The sequence below is a fragment of the Gorilla gorilla genome, chromosome 19 (assembly GCF_029281585.2).
Source record: "Gorilla gorilla gorilla isolate KB3781 chromosome 19, NHGRI_mGorGor1-v2.1_pri, whole genome shotgun sequence".
NCBI lineage: Eukaryota > Metazoa > Chordata > Mammalia > Primates > Hominidae > Gorilla > Gorilla gorilla.
The window spans coordinates 53,291,117-53,314,406 of record NC_073243.2 but is presented as its reverse complement, the minus strand read 5'-3'; the positions used below and the strand labels follow the sequence as shown (position 1 = coordinate 53,314,406).

Below are 23,290 nucleotides of genomic sequence, written 5' to 3'. Positions count from 1 at the left end.
TAAAATAAGTTGAATTTATTATCAAAGAAAATTATAAGCCCAGATGTTTTCACAGGCAAATTCAATCTAAAAAATTTTAAAACATACTTCAAAATAAATGTGGGATGACAATAGCATATATTAAAACCTACAGGATCTGACCAAAGAGGTACTCGTAACTGAGTAGTATGTCAGAAATCCAAGGATGGGTCAACATTTGACAATGTGTCATCATTCACTACATGAATAAATGAATAGAAACTATATGGTCATCTCAATAAGCAGAGAAAAGCATTTGATATTTATCATTCATTTAAAATTTAAAACAATAAAAATTTTTGGAAAGTCAAAAATAGAACTTTAAAAAACTTCATAAAGTATACCTACTAGAAAACTACAGTAAATATTAAACTTGAAGGCAAAACCTCAAAAATAGAAGAATGCAGTAGACTTACACAAACCAATATGGGTAGATCTTCAAGATGTATTTTTGAGGAAATCAAAGAAGTTGTGGATCCTTATAATATTTTAACAATACTCACACAAAATACTATGTATTTTCTATAAAAACATACACAGGTATGTAAATACATAAAAATAAAACTGGCAGAAAACACACCCGTCTGATAACTTCTGAGAAGCGCCAAGTACCAGGATTGGTGGAAGTACAAGGTACGGTGTTTGGTTAAGGGTGACTTGAGCTTTAGCTACCATGTTTCTATTTGTATAACTTTAGTTGCTTCCATTAGAAAAGAAGAAAAGATTAAAATTAGTGACCTAATAACCTACTTTAAGAAACTAGAAAAAGAAGGTTTTCATTAATTACTTAGCTAACCAAAATTTAATTTTAATACCATAAATATAAAAAAACACTGTAAAAATATACAAAAACTGATTTTTTTCTTTTTTTGGACAAGTACATTACCATAGGTAAAGATTCAACTAGTTCTTTTGGGTTCTTTGTTAAGTTTGGAGACTATAAAGAAACTTTCTTGTATGCCACTTATTAATACATCCTGGAACTGAATTGACTCCATTTAGCAAGTCAGGTAAATCTAGATTATGCCAAATTATCAAACAAACACAGAGTCTGAGAGAAAGCCTCTACAGTTTGCTAACATTCTATATGATATGAACGAAATAGAGACATTGGTAGATACTCTTTCTCTTTATTTCTTTCAGAACAGAACAAATTAGTCCCGCAGCTACTAGCGATTGGCTGATTTTTTATTTTTATTTTTTGAGACGGACTCTCACTCTGTCACCCAGGCTGGAGTGCAGTGGCGGATCTCGGCTCACTGCAACCTCCGTCTCCCGGGTTCAAGCGATTCTTCTGCCTCAGCCTCCTGAGTAGCTGGGACTACAGGCACGTGCCACCAACGCTCGGCTAATTTTTGTATTTGTTTTTTTTTTAGTAAAGACGGGGTTTCGCCATGTTGGCCAGATTGGTCCCGAACTCCTGACCTCAGGTGATCCACCCGCCTCGGCCTCCCAAAGTGCTGGGATTATAGGCGTGAGCCACCGCGCCCGGCCTTGGCTGAGTTTTTATTAGATCTGAGCCGTTCAATTTCAATAGTTTAGGATCCAACCTCACTCTCAGGCAAAGAATAGAGGAAATGATACCAACGTATTTATCTGTCAATAAACACTTGGTGATTTGAATATGGTTAAGGAATTCCTGTAGTTTGCCCCCCTTAAAACTGAACTTTGTCCAAACCTGTTCTAAATATGTGTGTGCGTGTGCATGCATCTGGGTGTTGGGGAGGAGCGGTCGTAAAGTTCCTTTTAAATTTCACCTATGGGGGGACTACTTCCCACCTCATCCTATGAAGTCAACATTAGCCTAAATACCAAAGCCAGATTAAGACACTACAAGAAAACTACGAAACAATATCTCTCACGAACACAGATGCAGAACTTCTAGACAAAACTTTTCCAAATTGAAGCCAAGACCATATTAAAAGGACAAAAGCGTCTCAGTGGTTGCTTGGGGACTGGGGGAGGGGCTGGATCACTATCTTGGCTGTGGTGTCGAAAACTTATCAAATTGTTCACTTTAAATATGTGCAGTTTATTGTATCCCAACCATTCCTCAACAAAGCTGTTTTTCAGAAACATTTGTCCATGTAGTTTTGCCTTTGAATGGTTGGGTCAATGAAGAGAAAAACGAGTGAAAACAGGGAATCATGACACTTTGTTTTTTCACGTGTAAATATTCGCAAAACGCCCAAACTCGTAACTTTGGGAACACGGGTTCACGCAGAAGAAGGGCTGCTGTCTGGGGAGGACTGAAACTCGGGTTCCCGAAGTCGGGCTGCTCTGGGGCCACGGAGAGAGGGGGAGAGAACGTCGAGGAAGAGGCAGAGCTCAAGTGGACGGAGGATGGAACACAGAGCGCGGCCGGGACAAAGGGGCAGGCCAGACCGCCGTGACAGAGAAACTAGGCGGTCCGCTCCTGGGACGCGGTCTCGGGGGCGGGTTCGCCCCTGAGGCCCGGTGACCCTTCGCCCGCAACCAGGGCTAGCGCGTGTGTGCGCCCACGGAAGCACCCGAGCGACCGGAGAAAGAAAAACGGGTCAAGGGGACCTCCTTCCAGCTCTACGCGCCTCTCATTCAGAGAGGTGAGGTCAGGAAAGGGGAAGGACGAAGCCCCAGAGCAACAGAAGTCAGGCGGTGCCAGGAACACTGAGGGCGGAGCCAGGGGAAGGCGGCCGAGCGCGGCCCCCTCTCCTCCCGGGCCGGGGCGGGCCCGAGGCCTCGATCCGCCTTCCCCGCGCCGTCCTGGTCACGGCCCTGCGGGGCAGCCATGCCTGGCCGTCTGCTGCGGGGCCTGTGGCAGCGATGGCGCCGTTACAAGTACCGCTTCGTTCCCTGGATCGCACTGAACCTAAGCCACAACCCGAGGTGAGAGGGCGGGACGGCAGAACGAGGGGCGCCTGCCGTCAGTTCCCAGACGCCACCACGGCGGCGGGACGCGAAGCCGAGAGCCTGAGGCAGACTGCCGGCCTGAGATGGGCGGGCCCGGGTGGGTAGGGACTGAGGTGGGCGGGCCGGGTGGGCGGGGACTGAGGCCTCGGAGGGGTTTAAGGAACGCGGGCCAGAGGCGGGCGGGGCCGAGGTTGGTGGAGTCCGAGGCCAGCTGGAAGCCTGAAGTGGGCGGTGGCTTCAGGTGGGCGGGGCCTATGGCCTCTTTCCCAGTGTCCGCTGCGCTGCCGGGCCCGCGAGGCCGAGCTCGCCAGCCGGATGTGTCGCCTGTTCTTCCCTGTTGCGTTCGGCACTGACTGGGGAGCTTGTATCTGGGCAAAAATGGAAACTTTTTTAAAAGACTGCCCTTACCGCGTGAGAGTGCGTGGCTTTTTCTCCACCAGGGCTTAATTAGGTGCTTGAACTTCCTCAAAAAAGCCAAGCCAGGGTTTATTTTCATAGTTCATACAAGTACTTCACGTGGTTAAAGAAGCCCATCCCGCCTGTGAGAACAGCGTGCAGTAGCTCGCGCGTTAAGAACGGGCAGAACGCCACTCAAAAGCACGTCGGGATGGTGGGTTTCGGATTGGGGTGAGAACCGCCGGCGTTATTAAGGGCGCACCAGTAATCAGCTCAACACCGTGCTCACCAAAGAGGCCGACCGGGCCTCCCTGAAGTCAGTGTCCGACAAATAGGGAAACAAAGCGGTTTCCCGAAGGTTGCATGCTAGGGAAACAGGAGATCAGTTGTATCATGACTACGGAACCGTGAGGCGGGAATTACAACCTTTTTGTTCAAGTGAAAATAATGCAGTTAGTACAAAAAGATAATGATTATGGAAATAAGAGATGCAGTCATTGAAGACGTTAGTAGTCCTGGAGGGAGTGTCACAAAGTATATGATGTTGAATTTGTCTTTGAAACTACAAGGCCATTTTTAAAAAGCCATTGAATGTGAGGTCATTCATTCTCATTGTGATGACATTCAGCTTGGCTGTTGGGTGTAGTACGGGAAAGAGCTGAACTTCGTTTCTGCCTCTGGCTCTCCCACTTACTGGCTTTGGGACCTCGAGCAAGTTCCCTAACAATTTTGCTTTCCTTGTCTGCAAAAATGGAATAATGTAAGGACCCCACAGCATGTGGTATAGAATGGGCCTTTCATAAGTACTGACTACTTGGGTGGGAAGTGTTGGGAGTTAGCTAACTAGAACTTCCTCAAACAATTCTTTTCTGAACTTAGTTTCCAGCCCTCCACACACATGAGAATAAGCTTATAGTTCCTTAAGGCCAGGAACCCAGAAGGTATGCAGGTAAGTTTGGCTTTTATCAGTTGAAGGGTAGTGAATAGAAACTTTTCCCATTTTCAGGACTCTCCGATATGTTCCAGAGGAATCCAAAGACAAAGTTATCTCAGATGAAGATGTCCTAGGAACATTACTGAAAGTTTTCCAGGCTCTATTCTTAAATGATTTCAATAAACAATCAGAAATCTTGACTATGCTTCCAGAATCTGTTAAATCAAAATATCAAGACCTACTGGCAGTTGAACATCAAGGGGTGAAACTGCTTGAAAACAGACATCAACAGCAAAGTACCTTTAAACCAGAAGAAATTCTTTACAAGACTTTGGGTTTCAGTGTTGCCCAAGCAACTAGCTCATTGATTTCTGCTGGAAAAGGTGTCTTCGTTACTAAAGGATTGGTACCAAAAGGCGCAGTCGTATCAATGTATCCTGGTAACAGCACGATTAATATTATACTTTGCCAAGCTATCTTACGTATTGATAAACATAAGTTCAGTAACATACCCAGCCTTGCAATCCTTAGAGTAAGGGATTAAATTGGAAACTCGAGTTTCCATAGATTTTTGCAATTCTAATTCGGAAATTAACTGTTTGTAAATTGTTTTGTGTTAGAAAGTATCCTGGAGTATTTGTTGGGATAAATGCACTTTTTCTTTCAAGGAAAGCTTTCCTGTCAATGTTTAAATTTAGAACATAGTATGACCCACTTTGACAAATTACTTAAAAAGCACTAGAGAAACATGTCAGTTTGGTTTAATTGATAGCTGAGGATAAAAATGGTATGGATAGGCTCACGCCTGTAATCCCAGCACTTTGGGAGGCCGAGGCGGGCAGATCGCGAGGGGTTTGAGACCAGTCTGTCCAACATAGTGAAACCCTGTCTCTACTGAAAATACAAGAAATTAGCCAGGTGTGGTGGTGTGCACCTGTAATCCCAGCTATTCAGGAGGTTGAGGCAGGAGAATGGCGTGAACTCGGGAGGCGGAGGTTGCAGTGAGCCGAGATTGTGCCATTGCGCTCCAGCCTGGGCGACAGTGCTAGGCTTCATCTCAAAAAAAAAAAAAAGAAAAGAAAAAAAAGGGTACGGATCAAAACATAAAAGACAGCATTTAAACCCATAAGTCACCGAATAAAGACCTTCCTGCCCTTTCTACACTTGGAAAGTAAGGCAGTTTCTTGGCACAAGATCATTAACTAGAATGCTAAATAGACTACGTTATGTGTTAAACTAACATTATATTATTTGGTATAGTGGAAAGTGTGTGTGTGTGAATATTTGAGTCAGATAGACCCAGGTTTTTAAAAATTCATTCTCCTGTTTTCTAATTTTACATCCCCAAGCAAGGGAGTTTCAGTTTCCTGCTGTACGAGTAATCTAATTTTGTAAAGACTAAATAGAATAAATAAATTAACACTAAAAGAAGTTTAATAAATAGATTAACATGCCTGGAACATAGGAAGCACTCGGTAAATATTTTCTTATTTCGTCTTTTGCCAGTGAAAGGAGAAACAGCCTTAATGTCAGACTCATCTATTCCCATATGTGTCTACATTATTTAATTATTAGCAAAATAAATTTCTTCAAACTCTTTAGATGTTAAATCACATTCTACTTAAATATATATATGTGTGTGTGTATATATATACACATATACGTATAAATGTGTATATATATATATGACTTTGTAAAACTGAGCCTAAAATGTGATGTTCATATTATCATTAACCAAGATAGCCATATTCTGTTTTGCTGTGTGGATGAGTTGGTTCTGTGCTCCATCTGCTATTGGGCGTTCACGCTTTAAAAGGGAGAAAGTAACTAAAGAGAATGTGATTATATTCCAAAGAAGGGTTCTTATCGCAGTGTTTATGATTTTTCATGTTGTTATCATATTTCTTTGTCTTGTTGTGTAATAGGTACAGTATATCAGAAGTATGAGCCGATCTTTTTCCAGTCCATTGGAAATCCGTTTATTTTTAGATGCCTGGATGGGGTACTCATTGATGGGAATGACAAAGGGATATCAAAAGTTGTGTACAGGTAAGTGATGCCCATGTTCAAATTTAATTATAGGAGACAGAACCACACTTACCACAATGATTATGACTAATAGCATTTGTACTTTATTTATTTTTTATATAAAGAGATGGGGTCTTGCTATGTTGTCCAGGCTGATTTTGAACTCCTGGCCTCAAGCGACCCTCCCATCTCGGCCTTCCAAGGTGCTGGGATTACAGGCTTGAGCCACCACACCCAGCTCAGCATTTATGCTTCATTTTATTATTTTTTTTACTTTTTTATTTTTTTTTTTGAGACAGAGTCTTGCTCTGTCGCCCAGGCTGGAGTGCAACAGTGCGATCTCTGCTCACTGCAACCTCTGCCTCCCGGGTTCAAGTGATTTTCCTGCCTCAGCCTCCCAAGTAGCTGGGATTACAGGTGTGCGCCACCAGGCCCAGATAATTTTTGTATTTTTAGTAGAGATGGGGTTTCACCATGTTGGCCAGGCTGGTCTCGAACTCTAGACCTCAAGTGATCTGCCTGCCTCAGCCTCCCAAAGTGTTGGGATTACAGGTGTGAGCCACTGCGCCTGGCCAGCATTTATACTTTGAATAAAATTCTGTTTAGATAGCTGCTGTGTAACAACTCAGTTGCCCTACTGATTATACTAAAGTCTTTTTTTTTTTTTTTTTAAGAAAAAATGCACTGGTGTAATTCTAGGGTTTTGTATTTTAGGATTCTATTTTAAGATACAGATCCATTAGCTAATGCTTTCATCTGTTTCAGATCTTGCAATGGGAGGGATCGACTCGGCCCTTTAAAAATGAGTGATAGTACATGGCTAACGTCAGAAATTCATAACCCTCTGGCTGTGGGACAGTATGTCAACAATTGTTCCAATGGTAAGAAGGCATCATGGGGCTGTGAGATGAGATATAGCAATGGCTAATTCTACTCCTTTGTCATATGACTGAGTGCCAAGGGCAGTTGAGTATAACATATAATAAGCTAGTCAAGTCCTTAAGCAACTCTCACTTTTGGGGGATGATATTAGAGAGAATTAGGGGAAATCTTGATATACATTATTTAGAATTGTTTAATTTACTATTTTTCTTCTGATTTTGCAGTGAATATAGGCAATTGATAACTCCCCTTTGATCATTATTATTTTAGCATTTTAAAAATAGAAATTATTATGTCAGTGCTTCAATATAGCCTTATAGATTAATGGCTAGACTAGTATCTGCTTTCTGTTGCTAAGTTTGTGAGTCCCTATCTATATCTTCTTTAGGAGTTGACTTTCCCATAGGTAAAAGTTTGATTGTTTGACTACATTTAACATGGACTTTGGCGTTAGTGAGAAACGAAGTCCAAGCCTGACTCTTTTATTAGTATTTAACCTTTAACATTTCTGAGCCTCTATTTCCTGATATATAAAAAGTAAACAATAAAACATACATATATGTTTATTATGTATGTTGGTAGATATTATCTAAACACATATGTTATTATATATGTTGTTTATGCAAAAAGTAAATAATAAAACATGTTTTATATATGTCTTTTTGAATATTTTATTTTATATATTTATGATTTACCATATATATCTGCAAATTTATATACGTAAATAAACTCTAACAGTACCTGGAACATAGTAGTAATTATTTTGAGCATGTTTTGATAATTTAGAAAAACAGACATTGAGTGTCATAATTCAATTCTGTTTTCCATGACCTTGTATAATGGCTCTTTTTCTAAAAATGATGTGCTTGTTCCTAGACAGAGCAGCTAATGTCTGTTATCAGGAATTTGATGTGCCTGCAGTTTTCCCTATAGAACTGAAGCAGTATCTTCCAAACATTGCCTACAGCTATGACAAACAAAGGTTCGTTTGCTAAAAGAGCGTTTCATATCTTCTGCTTATGCTGTACTTAAAAAAATATAGAAGAAAAAGCTATATAGAATTTGGGGTAAAATTTTTTTTTTAGTGAAAAATTATAACTCAGATTTTTATGTTCACACCTTAATGTGTTAATGTAGGCTTATTTGAAATTTAAAATTTTCCTTTAACCTAGCTCATTCTGTTTATTTTTACTCATTTTTATTCTGTGGCAATACTTCATAAGTATCCACCTTAAAGTTTTTTCAAATAATTCTGTTGTTTTTCCTACCTACAAAATCTTCAAATGTATCTTTACTTTAATCATTTATAATATCATGTTCTCTACCTTATAAGAAAGCATCCAATTGAAGAAAGAGGCCAAATTACACTATGATTCCTTTGCCAATTTCACTATTAGGTTCTTAATAACGAAACTAAATAAAAAAGGACTGTATTCAGAAGACACATATTTTAACGTAGCATTTATTTCCTGTTCATTCAGTGGAAAGTCTACTGAGAATATTCAAATAACAATTTTAAAATAGGCAATTCTGGAGAGCTAAGAGTTCTTTCTTAACAGTGCTGTAGGAAGATACAATCTTTGTATTATTTTGTTGAGTTGCTAGCAAACTTTATTTTATATAGGACCTATTAAATTGTCCTTCTAAGATGAATGACATTTAAAACATGAACTATTATTTATACTTAAAACTTGAGGCCAGACACGGTAACTCAAGCCTGTAATCTCAGCACTTTGGGAGGCCAAGGTGGGTGGATTGCTTGAGCACAGGAATTCGAAACCAGTCTAGACGACATGACAAAACCCCTTCTCTACAAAAAATACAAAAATTAGCTGGGTGTGGTGGTGTGTACCTGTAGTCCCAGCTACTTGGGAAGCTGAGGTGGGAGGATCCTTGACTTGGGAGGTGTATGTTGCATTGAGCTGAGATGGCACTACTGCACTGCAGCCTGGGTGACAGAGCCAGATCCTGTCCCAAAACAGGAAAAAAACAAAAACCAAAAACTTGATAACTTTTGCTTCTCTGCATGTGTATGTTTGTGTGTTTAACAATTAGCTTTTCTTAGCCATATACTCTGGGGCATGATGTTATTAGAACTTTGAATGTATATATGTAACAATATCTAGGCTGGGTGCGGTGGCTCATGCCTGTAATCCCAGCACTTTGAAAGGCCGAGGCGGGCGGATCACAAGGTCAGGAGTTTGAGAACAGCCTGACCAACATGGTGAAACCTCATCTCTACTAAAAATACAAAAATTAGTCAGGCGTGGTGGCACGCACCTGTAATCCCAGCTACTCAGGAGGCTGAGGCAGGAGAATCGCTTGAACCCGGGAGGCAGAGGTTGCAGTGAGCCAACGTCACACCACTGCATGCCAGCCTGGGTGACAGAGTGAGATTCCATCTCAAAAAAAACAAACAATATTTTATGATGTCCAGAAAAAAGCATTTTTTTAAAACTCCAACTAATTTTAAGTAATGTTTTCATTTTTCAGGATATAAGATACAAATGAATGCAAGAAAAACTATAATGTCATTTTAAAATCCTTTTTGTGATACTAGTTTTGGGGGCCTAAACTTAGAAACAATGTTTTCAGAAGAAGTAGTCAGTTGTATAAACATTGATTTGTGATTTTTTAAATGATAAAGATATACTCTTTAGAATACCTGCATCAGGAATAAGAACTATTTCCTCATGGAAATCAAATGCATAAACTAAAATGGAAGGAACCTGAGTAAAGTTACCTCTATAAAAGCCATCTTGGTTATATTGAAAATATGAGCTTATATTTGTTAATGCTCTACCTTTTGTATATCTTTTTGTTTTCAGCCCACTTCGTTGTGTTGTTCTTGTTGCACTTAGGGACATCAGTCAAGGAGAAGAGCTTTTTTCAAACTACTACACAATTGTCAGCTAACTCTGTGAATCAGAAATTATTAGGTTTTCTACTCAGCTATTAATTCTAAGTGTTTTTTGTTAATCACTTCTCTGAGTTCTACCTGCAAAACAAATATTTTGAGACTTAATTGGAATAGGAATTTCTTATGTTTTTGTTGATATTATATTTATGTTCCAATTTCATGATAAAAGCTACTTGCTTCATTACAATTTCAAATTTGTAATGCAATTCCAATTTTAATTGGTTTTCACCTAAATACACAATGGTGAGCTTATTAAATTAAAACCTACTCTTTGAACTTATAATTTCAATTTTTCTTTTGTTTATTTTGTAAGCTCTGTGGTGGTTTATAAAATTGTAGCCAGGCATCAGCAGTTCTTGTAGTACTGCTGATGTGTACAAACTTCTGTAAAAACTTTATTTTTACAGAATTGAGTAAAAAATACCTATTGTGTTGCCATGAGTAAATTGGTGTGTCTATGTATAATGTAAAGATTGCTCTAGCTGGGTAAGGGGAAAATGTGAGGTCATTATTACTATTTTCTTTACTCTTTGAACATTTTCACACCAAAGAAAAGGTGGAAAAAAAGTGCAAGATAGTGTTGGTGGGAGGAACACTTATTCCCCGTGTCTTATGTCTTCATGTGGAGGGCTTCCACTGGTTAATGTTCCTAGCCTCTCTCTCCACCCACTGGAGGGAGAGTGACTCCCTGATTATGTTTGGAGAATAACTAGGCACCCATGTCCTATATACCCTTCTAGTTCCTTCCCTGTGGACTCTGGCTGCCAGCAGAAAGAATGTGTCCTGGCAGTTCTCTGCCTTGTGCAGAGAATAGCCTGTAGCCAGCCCAGCCAGTGACAGAGTGAGTCCAGAGGTGTAATATATTGGCAGGCCAACCTGGCTGCAGCCCTGAAGCTACCTTCCCCAGTTTTATTAGCAATAGTTACTTTGACCTCCATCGACCTGACTCCAGCTCTCTCAGTTCCAAACTTGGATAGGAAGGAGGGTGTTCTTTACTGCATCCCTCAAAAATTCATGGAACCTATATGACCAGATTCTGATTACCTTCACTTCCTTACCACCAGCTTTACTCACCTAGTTTATTGCAATTTCAGTAGCCTCTCAATTGCCTTCCTTGTTTCCACTCCTGTTCCCCTTACAGAACATATCACGAAGTGTGATTCTTTTAAATGAAAGTCAGGTATTGACATACCTCTGCTCAAAACCCTCTCCCTATCATGGAGTAAATGCTGAAGTCCTTCACATGCATAATCTGCTCTGGACCTCAAGAGCTCCTCTCCTTTCTCCCCTTGCTCACTCCATCCCAACCCACACCTGCCTCCTGGCCACTCCCCAAACCTGCCAGGCACATTCCCAACCAAGGACTTTTGCACTTAGTTCTCTCTGCCTGTAAACATCTTCCCCCAGACAGCCACATAGCTTGTTCTCTCCCTTCCTGTCACCTCAGTGAGGAACGTTGCCTCATCACCCCACTGAAATTTACAATCCCTCACTGCTCCCAACCCTGACATATTCCTCATTCTCTTTAGCACTTAACCACCAGCAAGCTCAAAAAGCGTACCATAGATGGAAATTATGGCCAAAATGACTTCTAGTAACACAGATGTACTAGAGATTATCCTGCTTCCACAGGCTTTTCCGTCTCCTAAAGCCTGAAAATACTCTGAGCTCTCACATGGCACATTGTTGCATTCTTGCTGTATTCAGAATATGTGTGCTTGTCCCTGCTCTGAAGGCACTTCTGTGCATGTGTCCACCACAGAGCCCTATGTGCTAAGGTCCTTTCGTGTCTGACAAGGAAGGGATGTGGTTTTAGTCAAGTAACCAAAGCAGAGGAGTCAAGGTTTTTGCTTTCCTTTTATCCCCTTCTTGGCCTTGTACAAACTTTGGATATTATGGGCAAGCTGATCACCGCATCTTAAAAATGGAACTACATAAAGCTTTGGTCAGAGGAAATGAAATATGGGGACAAACTTGTGAAATAATGGCAAGATAGGAGCTTTAGCTTAAAAAGATGTTTAGGAAAGATATGACTAGGGTCAATCTAACTATGAATCGTATGGATAAGGAAGACTAGTTGACCATAAATGTAGTCTGTCAAATAATATTTGACCAAATTTCAGATCTGTCTGTCTTCCTAAAAGACAGTTACCTAGAACAGCGTTTGAAACATAATAAATGTTTCCTGAATTAAACTAAAAGTATAATCCTTACTTTGGGACTTTTTTTTTTTTTTTTGAGATGGAGTCTCAGTCTGTTGTCCAGGCTGGAGTGCAATGGCAGGATCTCAGCTCACTGCAACCACCACCCCCAGGGTTCAAGCAATTTTCCTGCCTCAGCCTGCTGAGTAGCTGGGGTTACAGGCATGCGCCACCTCGCTCGGCTGATTTTTGTATTTTTAGTAGAGACGGGGTTTCACTATGTTGGTCAGGCTGGTCTTGAACTCCTGACCTCATGATCTGCCCGCCTCGGCCTCTCAAAGTGTTGGGATTACAGGGGGACTTTTATTATAGATGGAAATTATAGAGGATTTAAGGAAAATATTTAATCTACCAACTTCACTATCATATATCTTATTTACTGCGTCTAAAACCAATTTAACAGTGGTATAATATCTACCTATTTGCTGTAGCTTAAGATTCATTAAATAAAATATCTGTATTTTTGGCAAATATTCACACAAACCAAGAAAAAAAGATTCCCAGATTTTTATTTCTGGAACTGTACACCAGGTATTAAAGTACAACAAATACAAAATAATGCTCAAAAAAATCAGTGTTTATGTACAAATATTAAAATCAATGCAATAGCAACTTCCTCTTGAACATCTGATACTGAAACTTGTTCTGATTGTCACTAATTTATCTCATACTCACAGGGTACTTATTTCAAACTGGGACAATTGGAATCACTGGTCATCTAAGAGGAATATTAATATCTACCATATTTAACAATAAAACTAATAGTTTCCTCCATTTAGTGAAAAAATTAGGAACTTTTTAAAAAACATAGTAACGTCAATATTTTATAAATTATTTCAATTTCCATTTGTAGACAATGTGCTTTGAAACTCTGGGCAAACAATCTCCTTGGTGGTCAGGTTTATTCGTTAGTTTACATTCAAAGTTGAAATATTCACTAGAGACTTTGGTTAAATTAAATAGTATCACTATGCTCTATTAGATCTGATGTTCTCAAATATTTATGAGCCTCAACATTTTAAAAATTATTAAAAAGGAAATGATTGCACAATTCTTTGATCTAATTGTACAAATTTTAGTATTTTTTAAACAGTATTCTACATCCTTCAAGTAAATTCAGCAGCTGACCATGACAAGAGGAAAACTAAACATTTAAAAAGCTAGCATGAAAAAGATGAAGTACAACTAACAAATGTATTGCTATAATCACAGCACCAGTTACACTTCTAAATGAATCCACTGTCCTTTTCAAATTCCCTGTACATAAAAGATATATCAGCCAACAACACTGCAACTGCTCACCATGAATTTTTGGTTTGTTCATAAGAAAATAATGTGGCAAAGGAAAAAAAAACAAAAAGAATTTATCACAGTTTGTTATAAGAATTGTGCTTAACACTTGATAATAAAAGCATTATTGTTTCTTCACATGATTGCAAATCCGGTTGTTTTCTTGCTTCCAAATGCAATTCTTTTAATAAACAGTAACAAATTCTCTGTTAAGATGTTTAAACTGAGAGAAAAAAAAAACCCAGTAAATCCAGCTTTTAAAAGAAAATGCAATAAATAGCTATTTTACATGGATAAAGTCATAGTGGTACAATTTATGAATGTCACATCAAGCATGCACAAAAATGGTATTATACATGGCAGAAGTAGTCAGAAAATATTGAATTAGATCTAAAAAGATATGAAGAATTTACACTTATATACAAAAATCTTGCAAATTATTGCCTCATTTTAACAAGGAATTAAAAGTAAACATTACCAGCTAGTTAGCACTCTCTAAGAGGCTAAAATCAGATTGACATTTAAAAATCTATTAAACTAGCTGGAATTTATTTTTCTCTCATACCATTTTCTGGATTTTGGTCAAAAATCTTTATTTAAATAACTAAAGTGTCCATTCAACTTGCTGATAATCAAAACTTTAGATAAGAAACACTGTTTCCATCTTATATCAAGACCCCAGCAATGCATAGATAAACTGAATATATTACTGCATCAGCTACTGAGAATGGGCATGTTCATTTAAGTGCAACTGGTATTAGCATTCAGTCATCTTTGTGTAAATTATTTATACAGACCAGCCACTGTAAACCCAGAGTGAAAATTAAGGTTATAACAATGGAAGATGATTATGGCCAGTATCTTACTAAATTATAGAAAGTGTACTGATTTTTAATTAATAAAAGAAATAAGGTTCAAAGTTTAGCACAACAACACAGCAATAAGAAGCTGACAACTTGGATAAAAATACAAGAAAGTAACGCAGAGCCCAGGCTACCCATTATTTACTGTGTGCATACAAGAATGCTATACTTCAGATGTATAAATTAGAGACTGATTTTAAGTTATTAATTTAACTACTTTTTGTCCACTGTGCTAAACTAAATTTTATACTAATGTGCTACTGCGTAAACACTTCAAAGCAATCTTCATTAAAATGCTGCAAAGAAAAACAAGAATACACATCATCCAAAACTAAGGATGTCATTGCAGTTCACAGTTTGTATAATAAATACCCTCCCTTTCAATCACTACTAAGATCACTACATCCTATCTACTCATCAGCACAACCTTGAAGCAACTTATACTTACAAATATTAGCAATGCAGCCAAACATTTGTTTTTTGCAAAGCAACTAGTAAAAATCAAGAATTTTAATTAAGACGGTGCAAAAAACATAATTCTCTATTTTAACAGTACTACAAAAGCAAAGATTACATCCTAATACTGTATTACATATTGTTTGATTCACCTTATAACTTAAAAATGCATGTTTATAGCACAAAAATGGCCAAAGTTTAGGACAATGGCTTCTCATTCACAATATTTGGAATAAAAATAAAACTGAGTTTGAGATACATCTGAACATCTATCAATTTTTAAAACTTAAAAGTGGTAATGTACCATTCTATTTCAGATAGGAACTCACATTATTCTTGCCAACTGTTCAAGCTTAACAAAAAAGCTTAAATATACTTCAAGGTTCTACTGCATTAGGTATAAAATCTAGAAGTCCCTCTAAATATTAACACTTTGAACTGCAGTGCTACAAACAACTTAAAAGATGTCCCAAAATGTAAACCATTGAGTGGCAATATCCTAGGCTTTGTAGACTGTGCCTCTGCAAGTCGACTGCCTCAGGATAAACTAAATTATCAATGACTGGTATGATTTTTAAGATTACAATCTTGACAATGGTGGACAAAACCCCATCTGAGTACCACATCTTCAAATGCCAAATTTGTAGCCAATAAATGAAGTTACACAGATATCTCCTGGCAGTAACATGACCAATTCTGTGTAAGGTAGCCCTGGTCTAGAATTTTGAAACAGGATCCAAGCAAGCGTCTTCATTATTTGCACACAGTTCCTTGTGCTGGCTTCCATAAAGATGGACTTGCTGTTTTGTAAACTGAAGTGCTCTAGTTGAATAACATGAGAGAAGTTTCCATTTTTAAAAAATCCTTGCATGTTTGTGCAGTTTAAAGAAACCTACCCCTGCTTTTATTAAGAAAATAAAACCAAAAAAATGCTACATTGAGCAGGGATCAGGATCGGTACCTGTAAACATTGTTATTCCACTGCATCCATTACGGCAAAAGGAATTTACACAAAAAGAGGCCACACCATTCAGTTCAGAACATCTGTGCTGGTTTTGAGCTGGTGGCCTCTGTCTACAGGTTTTAAAATTGGGAGTGAGGGCAGTGGGGAACACAAAAGAATAGAAAAAGAAGGGAGTGGGGAAGAGGTATTGGGAGATGAGGAAGAGAGAAGCAGAGCTTAAAGCTGCACCACAGAGTTCAATCTTAGTTCCCAACTCTGCTGATCATAGTTCATTTCCACATTTATGGATTGAAAAATGAAAATACTCTTGATAAATCAAGATATAGTTCTATACATACTGACATCACTGATGTCATAGTGAGAAAGGTTCAAACTTCCAGTGAAAGACTATGCAAACCTGATAGCTCCCCTCAAGTTTACTGGTGCTGCACACGCAGTTCTGGGCTCCTCACTCAGGTCACTCAGAGTGTAGGGCCGCGTGCTGATGCAGAGCATGGGCACTGATGAAACCATTGGTCTCGTTGGCAGAAAGACTGCCAAAGTCAGCCACAGAAACAGCCATTTTGGCACTGGTGATGTGATGTGTGTGATTTTCAAAGTCCACACCCAGGTTATTTACAGAAACTTCATTCATAAAGGATTCAGGGACGGCAATGCCCATTTTCAATCTTTTTGCTGGTCTCTCTGACTCTTCACTGCACATGTTCATAGGGTTTAGCTCCGAGTGATAAAATCCAGTCTCAAATAAATTAAAACAATCACTTTCCCCATTGCTGGGCAGGGTGAGTAACTCTTCTGTTACAACAGGCACATGATTAACTTGTCCACGGGGTGTGTTGCCCAGTGGAGGAAAGCTATCATCCAAACAATTCACATCTGTGGGGTCGCAGACGGTTGCTACACTGTTGGTCAAAGCTAAAAAGGAATGGAAAATTGTTTAAGTAAGTGGTCCTATGACATCAAACAGAGGACACAATTTTGCAACAAACTGTACTAAACGCAGAAAGGTCTTCATTTTACCTGTCAAGTCACTGGCAGTGAAGGAGTTGAGAATGTTTAGCTGTTGATCAGGAATAGGCTCAGGCCGGTTAGAAGTTAAGGCTGAAGCATTTACCGTCCCACCCAAAGCTTCTGTTTCATCTACTAAACGATCCATGTAGTCCCTGAAAAACACACCCCAGTAATTTTATGACTATATATCACAGTTAAAAGTAAGTCTTTGAAGGCAAGGCCACAGTACTTACGTAACTCCAGGGTGATGGTTATATCGTTTTTTCCCAAATCTTGTCTGTTGAGCAAAGTAATCATAACGTTCAGATTTCTTCCACATATAGTAGAATGCTACACACTCAGCAACTGTCCTAGTTCTCACCTAATGAAAAAGTTGAATTTTTAAAAAACCAACAAACTCAACCATTTTTTTAAGCAACTTTTCTTTTCCACAACACTACAACTTCAATCCATGGGTCTTATTTTCCCATTATATAGTTCTGAACACTTTTAATAAATTATAAAGTTCTGAACACTTTGATTTATGGAATGCCTTTACATTTAATGAGGCCATTTTCGAAAGCCCAAGGTTTTTTTTTTAAAAATCAGAATGTATTAGTTTATAAAACAAGTGTGTATCCAGAAATTATCTTACACCTTTACTGAAAATCTTAAACACTAGCATTCTTTACTTTTCTTCACTGAGCTCTGTGATTTTGACTACAGTGAGGGTTCTTAACTTTGGATTAACTAACCCCTGAGGGGTCCATAAATGGATTTCATTGAGATCTATTAATTCACAAAATTATATTTAGGTATATTTTTCTGGGGAGAAGGAATGCAGCCTCATCAGATTGAGTTCCACTTTCCAAAAGAGATTAAGAACCCTTGGCAAATGGATCAACGGTCTACAGCATCTGGCATTTAAGATGACTTGCTAGCTAAAGGCAGGGCTTTCTCCCTCCAGTATGTTTGGTTTTTAGATCCAACAGATTTTGGAAACAACAAGAATAAAATTTGAGCCTCACCAACTTGGCTCCACACCCAAACCAGGGTTCCTCTAACCACATACAGCCACAGATATGAATTCAGATGTATGAACAAAATGTTTCATCCTTATCCAATAAACACTTTCTCCCTTGCTTAATCAGTTACCCGATAAAGAAGTTTCAGTATCTCTAACCTGACTCCTGAGTGAGTTGTGATATAAGATTACTAATATAGGAATAAGCTTTTTAAACCAAGAAATACAGTATACCTTTCAATAAACATCATTAACTATAAGTCTTCGCAGAGAATGCAGGCTTCGTGGGGCCACAGACCTTTTCTGTCTTATTCACTGTTGTATCTCTAGTGCCTAAAACAATGTCTGGTAAGTGAAGTGGAAGGACATAACTGTTTACGGAATGAATGGATAGAGTAAATTTCATAAGTCATTACAAAACTGATGGTTTTTTTTACTTAAAAGGACAATCCAGACTTCTTTAAAAATGTCTTAAATTATACGCTTTATCTCATCTTTGAGAAACATTAGATTTTCAAACATACAGAAAGTGTGAAATTTTCAGCATCAATACTGGAAGGTCTAGCTAATGCAGTAAGACAAGAAAAAGAAATAAAAAGTATACAGATTGGGAAGGAAGAAATAAAACTGTCTCTGTTTACAGGTGACATGACTGTCTATGTAGAAAACTCCAAAGAATCAACAAAAAATCGCCGGTAACTAATAAGCACTTACAGCAAAGTTTCAGGAGACAAGGTTAATATACAAAAGTCAACTGCTTTCCTATATAACAGCAATGACGATTGAAATTTGAAATTTAAAACACAAGACCATTTACATTAGCACCCCAAAATTAAAATACTTGGGTATAAATATAACAAAATATATGCAAAATCTGTATGAGAAAAACTACCAAACTCTGATTAAAGAAATCAAAGAAGAACTTAACGAAGAAATATTCTATGTTCATGAAGGAAGACACTTCATTGTTAAGACGTCAGTTCTTCCTAGCTTGATCTACCGATTTAGCACAAACCCAATCAAAATCCCAGCAAGTTATTTTGTGGGTATCAACAAACTAATTTTATATGGAAAGGCAAAATACCCAGAATAGCCAACATAGTATTACGAAAAGATAAAATCAAAGTACTGACAGTCCCCAACTTCAAGATTTACTATAAAGCTATAGTAATCAAGACAGTATGGTATTGGGGGGGTGGGGAAAGACAAATACATTAAAGGAACAGAAGAGAGAGCCGAGAAATACACCCCATGGGTACAGTCAACTGATCTTTAACCAAAGAACAAAGGCAATTCCATGGAGGAAGAATGTCTTTTCCACAAATGATGCTAGTACAACTGGACATCCACATAAAAAAAAAGAGAAATGAATCTAGACATAGACCTTACTCCTTTCAAAAATTAACTCAAAATGGATCACAGACCTAAATGTAAATGCAAAACTATAAAGCTCTTAGAAGACAACAGTAGAAAATCTAGGTGACCTTAGGTTTGGCAATGATTTTTTTAAATAAAATGCTAAAAGTGTGAACAATCAGATGAAATTCTAAGTTGGACATCATTAAAATTAAAAACTTTTACTCTGCAAACACACTGGCAAGGGAATAAAAAGACAAGCCTCAAAATGGAAGAAAATATTTGCAAAACATGTATCTGATAAAGGACTAGAATCCAAAATATACAAATAACTCCTTAAACTCAACAAGAGTACAAACCACCCAATTAAAATCTGGGCAAAAAATCTGAATGAACACCTGAAAAAAAAACACACAAATGGCAAATAAGCATAAGAAAAGATGGTCAACATCATCCTCATGAGGGAATTACAAATTAAAACAATAAAGAGATGGCATTAAAAACTATTACAGTGGTGAAATCCAAAACACTGACACCACCAAATGCTGGTGAAGATGTAGAGCAATAGAACTCATTCATTACTGCTGGAAATACTAAATGGTACAGCCACTTTGGAAGACAGTTTGGCAGTTTCATGCAAAATAAACACATTTTCACCATTCTATCCTGTAATCCTTACTCCTTCGTATTTGGACAAATGAATTGAAAACCTACATCCACATAAAAACCTGCACATGAATATTTATAGCTTTAATGATAATTGCCAAAACTTCGAAGCAACCAAGGTATCCTCTAACAGGTAAGTGAATAAATACACTGGTACATCCATATAATGGAATACTATTCAGTGATAAAAAAAAGAATGAGCTATCAAGCCTCAAAACAAACACAAACAAACAAAAAACCCCATGGTGAAAACTTAAATGCATATTGCTAAGTCAAAGAAGCCAATCTGAAAAGGCTGCATACTGTATAATTCCAACTATATGACATTCTGAAATGGCAACAGTACAGACAATAAAAAGATCAATGGCTGCTAGAAGTTGTTAGGGAGGAGGGGGAAGGGACAGAGGGAAGAATAAAACATGAGATTTTTAGGTCAGTGAAACTACTCTGTATGATACTGTACTAGTGGATATATATCATTATATATTTGCCAAAATCAATGGAATGTACAACATGAAGAGCGAACCTTAATGTAAACTATGGACTTTAATTAATAATAATGTATCAATATTGGCTCATTAATTTTAACAAATGTACCACACTATTAATAATAAAAGATATAATAATAACTATAGGAGTGGAAGGGACATATGGCAACTCAATACTTTCTGGTTAACTTTGCTGTAAACCTGAAACTGCTCTAAAAACTAAAGTCCATTAGCTTTTATAAAAGCATAAAATACTGAGCTACCCACCAAAATGCTTCAGAACCCTGCCTTCCTTTAGGATGAAAAGAGGAAATAAACAGAGCATATTTTAATGAGAATTATTCCAAACTATTCTAATGAACATACATATGTATTTTGAATAGACTTTAGTTTTTAAGAGTAGTTTGAGGTTCACAGCAGAACTGAGCAGAAAGTAGAGAGTTCCTATATATCCTGAAGTTCTACTTTCAACATCCTACATTGGAGTAGTATATCTGTTAAAAAAATCAATGTACCTACACTGACACATCAACACGCAAAGACCATGGTTTACATTAGGGTTTACTCTTGATGATGTACATTCTATGGGTTTTGACAAATGTGTAATTACATGTCTCTATCATTACAGTATCATCATACAGGGTAGTTTCATTGCCCTGAAAATGGTCTGTGCTCTGCCTATTCACTTCTCCCTCCTGCCTCGGCCCTGGCACCAGTGATCTTTTTATTGTTTCCATAGTTTTGCTTTTTTCAGAATATCATATATTTGGAAAGCTACAGTATAGAGTCTTTTCAGATTGGCTTCCTTCACTTAATAATATGCATTTAGGATTTCACATGTCTCCTTGTGGCTTGTTAGCTCATTTTTTTTAGTGCTGAATAATAGTCCAGTTCTGGAGGTGCCACACTTTGTTTATCCTTTCACCTCAAAGGACATACAGGTTCCTTCCAAGTTTTAGCAATTATGATGAAAGCGGCTATAAACACTTTTGTGTGGACATAAGTTTTCAATGCATTTGGGTAAACGCCAAGGAACAGGATTACTTAATTATACGGTAAGAGTATGGTTGGTATTATAAGAAACTTCCAAGCTGTCTTCCAATGTGGCCGTACCACTTTGCATTCCTACAGGCAATGAATAAGAGTTCCTGTTGCTTCCCATCCTTACCAGCATTTGGTGGTGTTAGAATATGTTTCTAGTTGTTTTAGTAACAATGTTTCTTCCTTCAGCAACAGCTACTCTCACTGCTGAAGAGAAATTATTTTGAGGCCACAAACCTCTGAATGGCTTGATAAGAAAGGAAAGTCAAGGAGAAATGAGAGTGAGACTTCCTAAAAAATACAGTGAGTCCACTTTCTGTGTCAACTGTTTATGTGAAAAGATATGTGAGTATACTATCAGCCATTCCATAAGCAGGCTGTGGCATCTCTGAGCAAATTAGTCATGTTAGAATGATATCTGAAATGCTAATGGCAAGGGAACATTAGTAAGTTGTTCTTTTTTCCTACTTAAGTGACTTATAAATTAGTTGCTTACATTCACTGTAACTAGTAATTTATCTGTACTAATCTGCCTAATTTACCTTATTCTTCTGTATAAGATGAAAATCTTTTCCAAAAAGCATGAGTGCATGTTCAAAGCTTCGGCATTCTTCTTCCGTCCATGCAGTCATTCCTTCTAAGAAAAATTTTAAAATAAAATTCATGGGCCCCCAAATTTTCTTATGTGAATCACTGATTTTCAGTATGTTTTCCCTGTAAAAGGTCACAAACTCTCTCTCTCACACACACTCACACACACACACACACACACTCTCTCTCTCTCTCTCTCTCTCTCTCTCTCTCTGTATGCAGGAGATTTCAGTTAGAATTACCAAAAGCATGCATACTACAGTTCAAGTCTAGAATACAAAAATATAAACACTGCTTTTTTTCCACTACATTATGGGATGAGAATTTAAGTTTTCTATAACATGCCTGGTTTTCTGATTAAAAAAAATTTTTTTAAACAATGAGCGTATTTTTCAATTAGAAAAAAAAAACTCTACCTCCTTTATTGGGGGAAAGAAGCTCTGTTTTGGTCTTACTTCAAAACCACAAGTTCTAGCCAGGTGTGGTGGCTCATGCCTGTAATCCCAGCACTTTGGGAGGCCAACGCAGGAGGATCACTTGAGCCCAGGAGTTTGAAATCAGCATGGGCAACATGGAAAAACCCTGTCTTTACAAAAAAACAAACTAGCCAGGCGTGGTGGCGGGCACCTATAGTTCCGGCTACTTGGGAAGCTGAGGTGGGAGGATCACCTGAGCCCACGAGATCAAGGCTATACTAAGCTGTGATCATGCCACTGCCCTCCAGCCTGGGAGACAGAGTGAGACCCTGTCTCAAAAAAGACAAAAAACAAAACCACAAATTCTTTAATTAGAGACCATAAGTAAAGCATAATCAACACATATTTATTTGAAATTGGTGTGTGGAGTGCTATACTCTGGAAATATAAAGGAAATAAGAAACAGTCCATGCTCTCAAAATAATAAATCCCATTCAATTTCCCAGCAGATGTTAATGTTGGTGAATTCCGTATCTACTTGGGGCAGAGACCTGGAAGGTCTTCAAAGAGTCACAGCTTAGACTTAAGATTAGTTATTACTCGTCTGTATCTCTGAAGTGTCTCATTTGACATGGGAGACCAGGTAGGTCCCCAAAGCCATTAATAGCAGTCCGTAATAAAGGTGAAAAATAGTTTGAACTAAGGAAGAAACCAGTATTTTGAGAGTTTTGAGAGCCTAAAATAATGTTTTTTCAAAGAAGCAGCTTCTCTAAGGGAGACATTTTAATAGACTATCTCAATTCATAAGTTTAAATGTATTATTTTTAGTTTTAATACCTTCCCAAGTCATCTAGTAATATTACTAAGTATTATTTTC

The 23,290-nt window shown here is 38.0% G+C and overlaps 2 protein-coding genes across 12 annotated transcripts in view; one reads left to right on the top strand and one right to left on the bottom strand.

The window, feature by feature from the left end:
* The first annotated feature begins 2,376 nt into the window (after nt 1–2,376).
* Nucleotides 2,377–23,193, top strand: SETD9 (SET domain containing 9). Of its 10 annotated transcripts, none has more exons than XM_019013632.3 (6): nt 2,377–2,883; nt 4,310–4,677; nt 6,163–6,286; nt 7,031–7,146; nt 8,024–8,129; nt 22,923–23,193. In XM_019013632.3, the coding sequence occupies exons 1-6, from the start codon at nt 2,786–2,788 to the stop codon at nt 22,927–22,929; spliced, it is 819 nt and encodes a 272-aa protein (XP_018869177.1). In that variant the 5' UTR covers nt 2,377–2,785; the 3' UTR covers nt 22,930–23,193. The 10 variants fall into 10 exon arrangements, with proteins under 10 accessions (XP_018869177.1, XP_004058880.1, XP_055223548.1 ...); XM_004058832.5 differs by lacking the exon at nt 22,923–23,193 and adding an exon at nt 18,499–19,717; XM_055367573.2 differs by lacking the exon at nt 22,923–23,193 and adding an exon at nt 17,647–17,951.
* Nucleotides 12,761–23,290, bottom strand: part of MIER3 (MIER family member 3) — a 32,608-nt gene continuing 22,078 nt past the window's right edge. The window contains exons 10-13 of one of the 2 annotated variants that reach the window (XM_019013630.4): nt 21,949–22,043; nt 17,086–17,213; nt 16,862–17,004; nt 12,761–16,756 (exon numbers count right to left, since the gene is read on the bottom strand). In XM_019013630.4, coding sequence (XP_018869175.1) covers nt 16,299–16,756; nt 16,862–17,004; nt 17,086–17,213; nt 21,949–22,043 — 824 coding nt within the window. In that variant the 3' untranslated portion in view covers nt 12,761–16,298. The remainder of the gene's footprint in view (nt 16,757–16,861; nt 17,005–17,085; nt 17,214–21,948; nt 22,044–23,290) is intronic. The other variant, XM_004058833.5, reaches the window with a different exon arrangement.

Bases quoted from the DNA above. Each gene is read 5' to 3' on its own strand.
- SETD9 (XM_004058831.5), top strand. From the start codon at position 2,786: ATGCCTGGCCGTCTGCTGCGGGGCCTGTGGCAGCGATGGCGCCGTTAC. The intron at 4,678-6,162 runs GTAACAGCACGA...GTTGTGTAATAG, and splicing joins AGTCGTATCAATGTATCCTG to GTACAGTATATCAGAAGTAT. The intron at 8,130-9,975 runs GTTCGTTTGCTA...TTTTGTTTTCAG, and splicing joins TACAGCTATGACAAACAAAG to CCCACTTCGTTGTGTTGTTC.